This window comes from Xiphophorus couchianus, chromosome 19, assembly GCF_001444195.1.
Source record: "Xiphophorus couchianus chromosome 19, X_couchianus-1.0, whole genome shotgun sequence".
Taxonomy (NCBI): domain Eukaryota; kingdom Metazoa; phylum Chordata; class Actinopteri; order Cyprinodontiformes; family Poeciliidae; genus Xiphophorus; species Xiphophorus couchianus.
The window spans coordinates 3,697,878-3,711,242 of NC_040246.1; the positions used below are offsets into that span (position 1 = coordinate 3,697,878).

A 13,365-nucleotide genomic window follows, 5' to 3' on the forward strand; every position below is an offset into this window, starting at 1 on the left:
AACCGCTGGAAACATGTTCTCAAATGTCAGCTGTAACTGCAACTAAACATGTTTTACAAACGAAGTGAATTAGGGGAGCTGAAAGCCAACTAAAGCGTAGACCCAATATATAAAATCCCAATAAAATACAACTCTATGATGGGTTAAAAGGAACAAACGATAGTAGAAAACATCTCAGTGCGAAGACGCAGCCGCTGTGTACCGCTGCGCAAAAACCAGAGCGGCAGGTGGTGGGAAAGCGTGGAACGCGTGTTTGTGCAGCGTGTGGTTCCGCTCACATGCCGCCGTGCGCAGGCTGTGTTCTTCACCCCACCTACACGTGTGAAGCTCCGATTCTGCACGGCGCTCAAGCATGAAATTGGACGCCGTTGCAAAACAGACGTGTCTCTCTCCTTTTCTCTCCTCTCACTCATATCTCGTGTTCAATTTGCTGGGGGGGTGCTTATTAAAGGAAAACGAATCAATGAGTGTATCGAAAATGAACAGAGACGCAGACTGCGATTTCACAAATCCTCATAGAGGTCAAACGACAACTCAAATGTCCAATGGATGAAACGTGTAACCTCAAAAAAGGACCTCCCAAAAAGAAGGATTTTCTTAAGCAACTGAGCTGCAGATAAAAACATTTTACGTTGCCGTCAACAAGGATAGACTTGCTCCACTCTGGGCAAGTAGCAGCTTCAGTTTATGGCAGCTCAATCCGATTTTCTCAGATGCAAATTGGTTTTCTTTCCAATTTGAGACCTGATTTGCAGAGAGAGCGTCACCGTTCTGTCTCATTTTTGTGTGAAACAGAACGCTGTGACGGGGGAAGCAGATGGACGTCGTTTCGCCCTGTTTTAACGCGCTTGACGTCAAATGTTTTTGTGTCACTCTTACCCACCTTTAGCTTGTGTTCATGCTCCTTGTTCACTTGGGCCAGCAGCTGGGCTTTGCGCCGGTTCAAGGCGTCGATCAGCGCGTCGCACTGTGCCACCAAACAGGCCTCAAATTCCACGCCGTTTTCCTGAGGGGTGAAAACAACAACAAAAAAATCCCGCAGACATGAGGTCTCCCACAATCTGTGATGTTTTTTTAAAAAAAACAAATAAAAAACTTATTTAACTTGACTTTTACTTGAAGTTCAAAAATGTTCTTTTTTTTCTGTTCATCAAATTCTAAGGGATTTTATTTTTTGTTTGTTCTCTGCCGTTACTTCTATGATCCGAATGGCTTTAATATTATTTTTCTTTCATCTTGTTTTTAGCACTGGGAAGATTCCCCAATAATTTCAACCCAACTGTACCCGTTATCTCTTGTTTTTCTGTATTATGGTTAAATGTTAAAGGTGTTTGTAGCATTCCAGAGTTTGAATGTTTTTATTTGCATTTTTACATGTTTTGTTGCAATAAAGAAAACCGTAAGCGTCTCTTGGCTTGGGTGGATGGGTGAGTACCTGGATGTGCTGCACCATGTTTCTCAGCTGAACCAGGAACTCTTTTGCTTCGGTGGCTCTGTCTGACAGACCGTTTAAGGCTTGGGACAGCTGACCCTGTGGAGGACAAACACAAATTACAGCTACAAACACATGGGGAGCTTGGACTAAAATAGAAGACACACACACACACACACAAAAAAAGCCCATTGTCTCTAAAGTCCTGAGGACGTTCTTACTGTAAAGAGTTCAACAACAAACCAGATATCAGTAAGACAAATTCTGTAGCCAACATCTACAGTGACCTAAAATAACTAAGGTTTTCAAAATTAGTCAGCACTTCATTTGAAGGGGTGAGCATAAGACTGACATGAGACTGTCATAAACATGAAGGAATCTATATGAATGTTTACAACATAAAGTGTAATTTGGTAAATAATGACACTTTTAATGCAAAGTTGACACTTTTAACAGACTTTTAATGAAACGTTTAGAACAACTTTGCATTGAAAGTGTCATTGTTGACCGAGTGACACGTCCTGACAACAGTCGTAAGCATTCGTGAAGACTCCTTCACGTTCATAACAGGTGTTATGTCATGCTTATGAAGCACACCTCTTCAAACAAAGTGCTGCAGAGAGTCTAGGTTAGTGATTGGGCCACTGCTTTGGCAGCTTGTGCCAAACCAGTAAAGAGAAAAGCACTAAGATGAACAGGAAGCACATGCAGCAACAGGTTTGCACAGTTTGTTTAGCTTGGTACGAATATCGAGTTCAGTGTAAGTACAACAAGAGTGTGCAGCTATTTTTCGGCATGAAAAGACTCTTTAAGTTCAAGTTTAAGTCATAAAATTAAAAACTGCCGCGTCCTCAAGCTGTACTGTCGAGATGTGATGGGCACCGAAAGTAAAAGATACAATAAAAACATCTAGAACGGCAAGAGAGAACTTTGCATTGTTATTATTGGACTACAGCTGCTGTGGGCTCCTGTTGAGAGCTGAGCTCAGCACACATGACAGGAAATGCCACTGCTGTGGATGAGTGCGATGACACAGAAGGACTTCTGTTTGGATAGCAGGAAAGAAGAGACGACTTGTTCGCATGTATGTAGAGCGAGGTCGTGTGAACATGGAGGTGACGGAGAGAGAGAGAGAGCGAGGACGGGGCCCGACCCTCTGACCCTCTGGGAACCTCGTTGGGTTGAACTCCAACGGCCGTTGAGTTGGTGGGCATGTTGTCTTCTGACGATGTTTTTTTTGGGGGGGGGGGTGTTCCCAACAAAAAGGAAGAAAAACGGTCTCGGCTGCGGAAGAGCGCAATAAAAAACCAGCTTCTAGCTGATCCGGCGGAAAACGCTGTGAAAACAATCCAACACACGCTCCTCGGTGACAGCCGGGCCTCTGGAATCTGACGTTAGTCGACCAAATGGGAGTCGGCCTGCTGGGGCCGACAGCTGACCTTTGAACTCCAGGGTTTGGGAAAGACAGCTGCCGCCAACATGAGTCCACGCAACTGGGGACGGTCTGAGCTGGCAACAGCTGAGCAAAGATCTGAACGTAAAGTTTGTAACTTTGTTCAGGGCTTCCTCTGTTAACCAGGGACTCATATTTTAGAGTCTCAAGAGATTGTCATTACTGGAAAAAAAGCATGTCTCTCTTCCCCCCCCCCGTGTAGTGATTTAACTATTAGATGTCACAGTGTATAGAGAAGTCTACAGATGGACAAGTTTATGTCGAAAAAATGTCTCGGGTTATGTAAACCTAAACACTGACACCAGGATTCTTGTGGAAAATTTACCTGGGACTGTTTTTTACGCCACACAGAGCAACAATCTACATTTAGAAAGCCACTAATTGAGGTTAGCTAATGAAATTGTTCAAATTGTTGTTTCCAGAGGTCATGAGAGGTCAGCCAGCCCTCCCCACCGTCTTCGAGTCGGACAACATCGGCGTCAAAATGTTTTGTTTGTGCCGCTGTGGCTTTGAAGATGTTAAATGAAAGTTCAAAGTTCAACCACTTCTACAAACTCAAAAAGACCTTTGGACGTTCGTTTGTATCTTCAAAGCCAAAGCAGCACAAACAAAACATTTTGCTGCACAAATGTAGTCAAACGAGGTTTATGAATATTTTGTAAATATAAAGATTTACAAATCTTACTCATCTTGAGAATTTCTTATTGCAACTTGACTTTACGCGACAGACAGAAAACTCTGAATCAGTCTACAGTGAATCATGTTGTTATATACATCCAGCCCCTCTGAGTGATCATTTTATAGGATCATCTTTCTACACACTGAAGGACAATTTTATCCCAATCAGAATGGATTGAAAGTATAGTTGTTGGTTGTTTTTTTTCTTACCCTCCAACAATGGTTTTCTTCTTGCCAATTTTTCATAAAGTCCAGATCTATTTGTGTTTATCCCTTGAAGTTTCCTACATCGTGCTTTGGAAAACCATGTCTCTTTTTTTTTTTCTTTGCTTCGGCTTCACAGCTGCGTGTTCTCAGTGCGATCCCAGTACGGCTCCCTGAAATGCGGCTATAATGCACGAAGACATTTGTCAGCTAGAACAAATCGGTGGGAAAACTCAAGAATAGAAAGCAGAATTTTTTATTTATTTATTTTTTTGTGGTATTTCTGTTTTGCCAGAAGTGGTTTTTGTTTTTCCTCTTTAGCTTGAATTTGTGCACAGATTAGATAAACCAAGAGTAATGAGATTTATACGGCCCGCTGGGAAGATTTCGAGTCCTTCCTCGTGCTGCGTTAAGTTAGCAGCCTCCCGGCTCCGTCTTCATTAATATTCAATCTGCGTTATGAGATGCTTCCCCTAAAAAAAAAAAAAATCCCAATATTTCTTCAGAGTATAGGCTAGACTTTTATTGTATTCGAACTGAAGAAAAAAAAAGCAAAACAAAAAAGCGGACTCCTCTTCTCCTGATAAACTCCTACCAGTCCGGATCCATCTGCTGCTTCTCTCACTTCAAGATCTCACCAATCACACTCACTCTCTCCACGGCGTTCAGTTCACACTCTGCTGGTTTTTGTGACGGATCAGGCAGGTCCTCTCACTTCTTGCCCTTCCAAGCCGACCTAAAAAAAAATAAAGAAGAAAGTAGCTTTCCTTTCCCCGTCCTTGCGACACAAACATGGGGGGAGCTCCTGCTTCGCCCGGTTAACAGTCGTTCGGCGACGGGGCGGATGAAAACGAGGAGCGCTCGGTTGTCTGGAGGCGTTTTTCCACGCCGTCTGTCCCTGAAGCCTGCAGAGCTCCGTCCCCGAAAAGCAGGTCACAGGAAAGTGGAGGCTCTTTTCATTCCCGCGCCGCTCACGGCGACTTCCTGCCCCGCGACAAGCGCGCCGCCAAGGCCGGCAGGTCGGCAGATGGGAGGACAGGGCCTCTGCGGCGAATGGGTTGGAGGGCAAGAAGGAGCTGGGATCCTTAAAAGTTTGGGATTTTGAAGCAAAAGGAGGAGCAGCTGAGTTTTTCTTCTTCTTTTTTAAAAATAATTCTCTGCTTGTTGCACCTTTTTTTGCAACATCTAAACAGCGTACCGTTAGAAGGGCGGGGGGGTGGGGTGAAGCAGGAGGAGGGGTTGGAGGAGAGATGGTTGGGGGGGTAGCATACCGTTGAGTGCTGGGGGGGGGACAGACGGACGGACAGTGTATGGCAAGAAGGGGGAGGAGGTCTGACTGTACGCTACCCCCCCTGCCCCCCAGATATACTATTTTATTTATATAATTATAAGTAATTTCCACTATCAGTAATGTGTCTACCAGAGGATTCCTCTGGTCATTATCTTTCATTAGAGCCTCATTGATGACTTTATGTTGAAGCACTGAGGAGTTACAGTCACTTGAAGTTTGTATGTCAGATGTTGTCCAAATGGTTCACTTGGACAACACCTGGTACATCCTCAAAAATAAACATGTCCAAAATGACATTTCTTTTTTGAGCCATTTTGATCAGTCTTGACATCCACGAGCAGAATACTTTATTCTACAGATTTATTGTATTTCCCAGTCCACACATTCAACACTCAATGTGCATTTGCAAGAAATAAAAATGAAAAAATCTGGGTAAAGCAAAACTTTTCCAATTTCTTTTGTGTTACAAACGTAATAGCTACAAACTACTTACAGTTAAGGCATTTTTGACTACAAAACTAGAAAATGTAGCTTGACGTCTTCATAAGGAGACCAGAGCTTTTGCATGAAATTCACACGTCGCAAACGCGTTCATTTGCATTTTCATCTGTTGCCGGGGTGACAGATTTTACTCCTGTGACATCAATCACAGGCGGTCCCTGGAGGAGAAGTTTTTATTTTATTTATTTATTTCATTTATTTATTTATTTTTTTAAAGCTTCAGCTGAACAATTTACCGCTTGCATTAATGCAAAGTGTCGCCAAGCCAGGCGGCGTCAGGGTGAAAGATGAAAACGCTAAAACAAAAAAAAACAAAAACGAGTGTTTTTTGGGAGGGGGGCCCCGGTAATTATGGGGGGCCACCAATTGCCTCTGGAAACGCGCGCATCGTGGACATGAATAATTCACCGGCAGCTCCTGGGACCGTTTCATACGTTTCATATTAGCGACTTGCAGACAGGAAAAAGGTTTTAATGTTGAGACAGGCGGCGGAGGCAGTTTGGAATAATATCTCCAAGGAGGAGCGCAGGAAGTGGGTACACAGTCACTTAAAGTGGGAAAGAAAAGCGATAACACACACACACACACCTCTTTTAGCTAATTGAAAAGACACATCAGGAGAGGAAAAAAAAAGAAAAAGTCTCATTACCTCCACTGCGGAGAAAGCGTTTGAGCTCTGCAACCTACTTTTAAAAACCGCACTACTGTTTTTAAGATTTCAGGGTCTATTTGTTTCATTTCTTAATCTTTAAACAATCAGATTATTCACAACAAAACACACACATAAACCAAACATCAACCTCTGTTTATATTTAAAAGAAAGAAAGAAAGAAAAAGACGCTAAACCAGCAAAGAGAGAATAGTGTTTACATGTTGGTGACTAGAGCATAAAAGTATGTGCTTGTTTACTAGTGATGTGTCGGTCGCGAACGATCCGGCTCTAAGAGCCGGCTCTTTGAAGTGAACGATTGGAACCGGCTCCACAATGGGAGCCGTTTTAGGATCCTATTTGGGAGCCGGGTTTTTTTCTACAGTATATCGCTGTCTCTCCGCCTCCCTGTCGTTGTGCTTGTGCTCTGCAAGTGCCAGAGCCGATAGTTTTTCCCCACATCGTTGTTTTTTTGTCCTGCGGTGCCTCGCTGTCTCTCCCCCCCGTCTCCCTCTCCTTGCGCGTTTTGCTCTTCTGCCAGTGCTAGAGCGGAGAGTTTTTTTCCCCTCGGTCGGTCCACTGCCCTCATGTCAAGCGTGTGCTCCACACATCTGACCAATCACACATAGTTTCAATTAATAATGTGGCGGGAAAACACTGAAAAAAAAGTTTATCTCCACTTTTTTTGTGGAAACGGCAGGCAGTTGGCCAAGCTGCGGCAGGTGTTTATGTAGACACTCACTCAGCGGTCAAGAAGCACAGAAAGAAGGGGAGTCAGTGTGAGAACTGAATAGGTGAAAATAAATGAGTGACAGAAAACGGAGCAAGATTTGGACTCATTTTAATGCTACATCAAGCTCCAGGGCAGAGTGCAGACTGTGCAAAGTCAGCATTTCCTATCGTGCAGGCTCGACAAACAACCTGCACAGGCACATTGCTATAACATTGTTATGCGGCATTTTTACTCATCATAAGTGCTTAACAATGTCAATAATGAAACAAAATCTTATAAAATTAGGTTTAAGCTATTAATTAATTAATAATGTCAAAAATATATATTGGGAGCCGAAAGAGCCGGCTCTCCACAGTAAGAAGAGCCATTAGAGCCGCATCTCGAAAAGGAGCCGAAAATTCCATCACTATTGTTTACGCGGGATGATGACGTCCTCAGAGATTAAAGATAAAAAAAAAAAAAAAAACATTAAAGCGACCGTTTAGGTGCTATTCTCTCCCTTTCGGGACGTTTCAGCTGTTAAAACGTTTCCAGGAGTTTGGATTCTCCTCCATGTTTAACAAGATCCTACGTCAGACAAGTCTCTCCCACGAGCAGAGCCTAAAGCGGCCGCTGCATAATTCATCAACGAAATCTGCCGTCATCAATAATGCACAAAGAAGGTTCAACAAGCCACACAGAAGTAACAATGACACTTGTTACTTCTGTTACTTCTTGATGTTACTGACAGCAAGCAGTGATGTCAGTAACGCCTTACTTAGTACCGTCGGACCACAGTTTTCAGTAACGAGTAATCTGACGCTTTGCTTTTTCAAATCCAGTAGTCAGACTGCAGTTAGTTATTGAAATCACTTTGCGTTACTATTTTCTTTGGTAATATAATTTTATTTCCTCTACGCGTCTTTGGGAGTGACCACCGTTTCTATGCGACAGTATCAGCAGCGACAGAAACGTAAACAATGGAGGGATCTAAAATCCTTCTTAGAGTTTTCCATACAATAGTGGACCACACAAAACACGCACAAATTACTAAAGGTTTTTTGGGTTTTTTTTGCACTGTTGTAACCATTAAACAATGTCCCCTTCAGTTCAACCTTATAAGTAGAGACAAGTTGTTGATGTTACCATTATAAAATAACTTGCAATAAAGTATAGGCAAAGTTCAATGTAATTTTCACAGCGTTGTTGTTAGCAGCTGCTGAAAGTAACTACAAAAGTTACTTTTAATGTAACTTAGTTACTTTCCAAATCAAGTAGTCACTAATCTAACTGAGTTACTTTTTCAAGGAGTAATCACTAATCCAATGAAAGTTACCTTTTCAAAGTGACTATGCCATCACTGCTCGCCATATCAGTCACCGACGTCAAGTCAAGTTACAGAGGCAGCAGTTATTTAAATCCGATGTTTTTGGCCAATTTTAAGAAGAAATTGCAGTAAAAATCTGAAAAAAATGTGGGGATCTCTTGATTTAGTGTGGATTTTTAAATGAATTTTTGTAGATTTGTGGAAAAACTGGAGGGGCTAAATGATATAATTTGGAGTGAAAAGGGCCACATAAAAGGCTACAGATTTGGTCCCCGGGCCTTGAGTTTGACACATGTAGAGAAGCCGGTCCAGTCCAGTCCAATCTAAAGTGCACAAGCACTTTAGAAAGTGCTTGTGCACTTTCTAAAGTCATCCACTAGGGGCGCAATGAGACTTCATGCCTCTCTCTCTGACACCAAAACAGCTCAACACCTTGCAAAGTGACAATGTGTGATAACTGTTCAGTTAGGAAAGTGGCTGCTAAACCATGTAATCACCTAATTTGCGTCGTTAGTGTGCGTATGAAATTGGAGAGACAGAAAGTGAGTCAAAAATAACCTTAATATGTTTAGAATTGCAAATAAATTTGCTCTGTTGATTTTAATCAGAGATGGGTAGAGCGCCCAAATTTTGCACTCATGATAAAATTAGTCAAGTAAAAGTAAAAATACTTCTAATGGTACTTTTTCTCCCCCCAGAATGTTAGTCATGTAACTGAGTAAATGAATTTAATGTCATAACTCCATCTATCTTTCTTTACTCAGGGCTATAAACCAGTAAATATGAACCTAAAGACAAACTTTGGCTACAAAATTGTTGTTTAGTTTACTTTTATTCACTGTTTTAGCCTCGCTTTCTTAAATCTGGTTTGATTTTAACCCTATGGTTCTCTTAAGAACCAACAACAACAACAACAAAACCCAGGCAGCCATGGCTTTGTCCACACATGACTCAGTTTCACATATTCTCCTCTGAAGGAGTACTGTGCCGTTGTCATGAAGTGCAGTAAGGACCCAGGTTGGTGTAAGGAAAATGATGATTTAATGATGTTGTCTAAAATCCAAATATCCAAAATCCAGGCAGCAGAGATCGAGCAAGAAGGCTAAGGCTCAAAACTGGCAGCAACTGCTCACACTAGACATCTGACGACAGACTTCACTCGACAACTAGACAGCAAGACAAATTAGACAAGGACCCAATGAGGAACAAGGAACAGAGGTGGGATTAAATACACAGAGGGTAATCAGGGAACGAGACACAGCTGGGAACAAACTCAAATCCTCACAGCCGTCTGCGAGTGTTTTGGGAGAGGATAGAAATCTATGGTAGCATCTACTCACTGAAAAGAGAAAGAGTCAATTGTGCTTTCTAATAAAAGTCCCAAAAATTCAGCAATAACACCTGAGAAAGTAGCTAGATTTGTTGCTAGTGTTAGCTAGCTTCCAGTTGCTGCTGGCATTTGACTTTGTGAGCTCAGGATATGAAGGAGTGGACTTTAGGTTATTATTTTTCAGACTCTTATTATGACGCAAAAAAGGAAATAGTTCTTGAGTTTCCCTATTGTGTTGCCAAAGTTGTCTAGGAGAGGGACGAATGAATAAAATATCTGGTCCAATTTGGACTGCCATATTCTTGTCTCATCTGGTTTACGAGTAAGATGTATAATCCTCATCCTGTGGGCTGGATGTATTATTTCACCCCAATAATTCAGTAATACGTCAACATAAAAACACCTTCTGTCTGGAACCCAGTGTGAACTGAAGTTGGAGGCTCATTACACTGATAATGACTAATCCTCTTCTCCTTGCCCAGTCAATGTTTCACTTCCTCTCTTCGGGCATTTGGGGGTCACTCTCTTGCTCTCATTCTCCCGCTCTTTATCTCCGTCTTTCATTAACATTTGCACAGCTAATCTCCTTACATACATGCACCTCGAGGGGTGAACGCCGCTGCCAGTAATGGAGCATCATCCGGCTAAACGCCCACTGTGAAAATTCATTCTCTCCAAGACGCCGCCCCGTCCTGCGTCTCATCACGCCGCTTTCTCAAGCAGCGGCGCGGCCGCGTCTTATCGGCTCAGAATCACTTATGGCAGAAATGACATACTATGGGATTTGCGCCATGTAGCTGTTAAAGGCTTCTGGGCTTCTATTAAGTTGTCATTAAGGAAGAAAAATTGAGACGAGAGCTAGTTGAGGAATGCATAAGAAAGGAAAAGTCCCAATAATAATATTGGGGTTAAAGTAAATTTAAGTTTAGGAACTTTTCTTTTGATTATTAATATCTTTGGATGCTTAAGACAGACATGACTACAGTTTGATTAGATTCTGGATTAGATTTACATTCTGGAACCTATATTAGCAAATAAAATAAGCAAATTTTTATCCATTTAACTTTAAAATGATCTCTTAGATTCTTCTGAAGTGGGGTTATGTGGTGAGGTTATCAGCAGTCAGTGTTTTACCTTTGGTAGGACTCATTTTGAACAAAAACAGCTTCCACCAGAAAGTGAAGCTAAAAATAAAATACATTTCCAAAGAGCCATTCGCCCTGTCAGAGACGAATAAATTTTAATTTTGTACAAAACACTATGCATCGGAAATGGAAGACATTTTAAGTGTGTGTGTGTGTGTGTGTGTTAACGGAAATTAACACACACACACACACAACTGAAACCATGAATAAAATGGATTGTGAAATCTCTAAAAAAAAATTAATCATCAAAGTGGAAATTATCAAGCTCATTTTAATTCATTGTGTGACTGATTGATTGATTAATTGCTTATTGCGATGAGCTTAGTCACTATAGTCATTTTTGCATTGCCTCGGTGTGTAGTTCTTTTGACTTTCTCCATGAATTTCCTGTCACGGTACAAAACGTACACGTTATTCCTCTTTTCCGATAAAGGGGGGGGGGGAAGGACGAACATGTACCCAAACTGTTCCAGCCACAGAAAGGTCAAACGCCATTTCTCCCGTCTCCTGACTCACAGTTAGCACTCTGTCCACAGCAACCCCATCATTTTAAGCATCACTTTGAGTGGATGTCCTGTGAGTCAGATCATCAGAAGAATCCTGTGAACACAACAGATGTAACGGACAGCGAGTCTCCTTACGACATCAGGCCACGGTCCAAACACTAGAGAAAGACGGGTATCGTGACTTTTTAGCTTTTCCTCCTCACTCGCGCTGAGACTTTAAGAGACTGCAGGCACGCAGAAGCAGCTGACAACATCAGCCTCGAGACTGTAATGAGATTTTTAATAGTCGTCCCAGCACTGTCTGTCCTCATTAGCTTACTTTGTGGGCCATGGTGGATGAGAGCTGCCTTCATGTCTGTTTTAGTTAGGCCTGCTTTTCTCGTTGCACAGCTTAGGCTCAAACATGTGCTGACATGAAAAGCACCAAACAGGAACGCTTTGAAATTACTTAAACTCTGCAATAAACACGACTGCTGCGTAAGCCTATTGCAATAATTAATCAATCAATTAACTAATCAATTAACCACGTTACAAATTGAAATGAGCCGTCACTTATGAAGGGCATTTTTGTTTAGAGACTTCATAATCCACTTTATCTATGGTTTCTGTTGTGTGTTGTTTTAATTTCCATTTCATTTTTTTGTGTTTGGTTGCGTTTTATTTTGGATATCTACAATGTCTTCCAGTTCCAGTGTGGCGCGTTCTTTACAAAAATCATGTTTATAAGTCTTTGACAGGGCGAACTTTCATTATCAACATATTACTTGAAAATCATCTCAAAAGAACACTATTATTGCTTGTCGCAATAATTTCTAGGACAATTTATCATTCAGTAAAATTTGGACTGAGTTGTGTTAGAAAACTAACTAGTGTGTAAATAGATTTTAATCCTTGTTCATCCGTCATTTCTAGAAATACCCTGCTGAGAATTTTGCATTAAAAAATTGTCAAAATTTGAATTTAAACTGCACAAATGGGCCAAAATTGTCTTTAACAGTCAGGAAAAGTGTGTCATTTTAACATGAAAACCACGTAGGAAGCCTGAATTTGAGTTTTGGTGAAGCATTCGACTTCACAGATCTTCTGGTGATCAAAGCTCCACCCAACTGGTTGTTTTTGATTGGCTCAGAGGCGACATAGTCTGACCCAGACGTCACTTAACGACCTGGCGGCCTCTAATAGCATCAGCAAAGAGTCGCAAACAGTTCGCCATGATGCGATAACAAAACGGACATCTTGTCAACACATCACCGGTAGTCTAATCACAAAAGGCAGACAGAAGCTGGATGAGTCACGCTGCAAAACTCTTATTTTTCAATCACTGCTCTGCTGCTAAGGTTGACTTTCGGTGCATTGAATTGCGCAACGTTTTAGACGCGCTGCCATCAATCTACTGCAAGAAAGGACCTGAGGGTTCATCATCTTTGAGACCAGACACACCGTAAAGCGTCTGGGATGAACCCCTCTCGGCTCCCGGTATCTTAGAGACCTCCGTTGCTCTGTACAGCATCAAGAAGGACTCGGTTGCCATGACGGCAGGTTGTTCAACACTTACCCAATAAAGACAAACGAGAGGACAGTGAAGGAAGCGGACTGGAAAAAACCAGACGACAATTTTCAGGCAGAAAGCAAAAAAGATGGAATACTAGAAATGTGTGACACAGAGTGTGGATTCATTAAGCTTCTTTGTGCAGACAACACGTTATAAACATTAGCCAGTGATGATGATGATGATGATGAAAAATGCATTAGCCCGGTAGGAAAAGCTCAGAGATCAAACAGCAGTAGCTTTGATCTGTTGAAGCGTGAAGGAGGAAAATAGAGGTGCCTATGTGATGGTTCTCTTGATGTGATAAAGCCTGAAGGTGAATGCAGAGCGGGACGGCATACAGCAGCAATTAGAGGATGATACATGACAGAAACCTTGTCAGGGCACTTTGATAAACTTTACTTTCTTTCACCTCCTTCTTTCTGGTTTTAGTATCAATATTGCCTCTGAGTGTCGAATTAATAAAGTTTTCTTTAGGTACACAGACAGGTTGATAAACATACAGGGCTCCTAAACTTTTAAGATAAAATAATATCCATAATTATCCAAACTGTTAAAGACTTAAAAGTTGTCAATGCACTTATTGCA

At 41.8% G+C, this 13,365-nt stretch overlaps 1 protein-coding gene across 2 annotated transcripts in view; it reads right to left on the minus strand.

The window, feature by feature from the left end:
* The window catches only part of trim9 (tripartite motif containing 9), a 47,266-nt gene that overhangs the window by 28,295 nt on the left and 5,606 nt on the right, over positions 1–13,365 (minus strand). For both annotated transcript variants that reach the window (XM_028001210.1, XM_028001209.1), the window contains exons 2-3: positions 1,436–1,531; positions 884–1,006 (exon numbers count right to left, since the gene is read on the minus strand). In XM_028001210.1, coding sequence (XP_027857011.1) covers positions 884–1,006; positions 1,436–1,531 — 219 coding nt within the window. The remainder of the gene's footprint in view (positions 1–883; positions 1,007–1,435; positions 1,532–13,365) is intronic.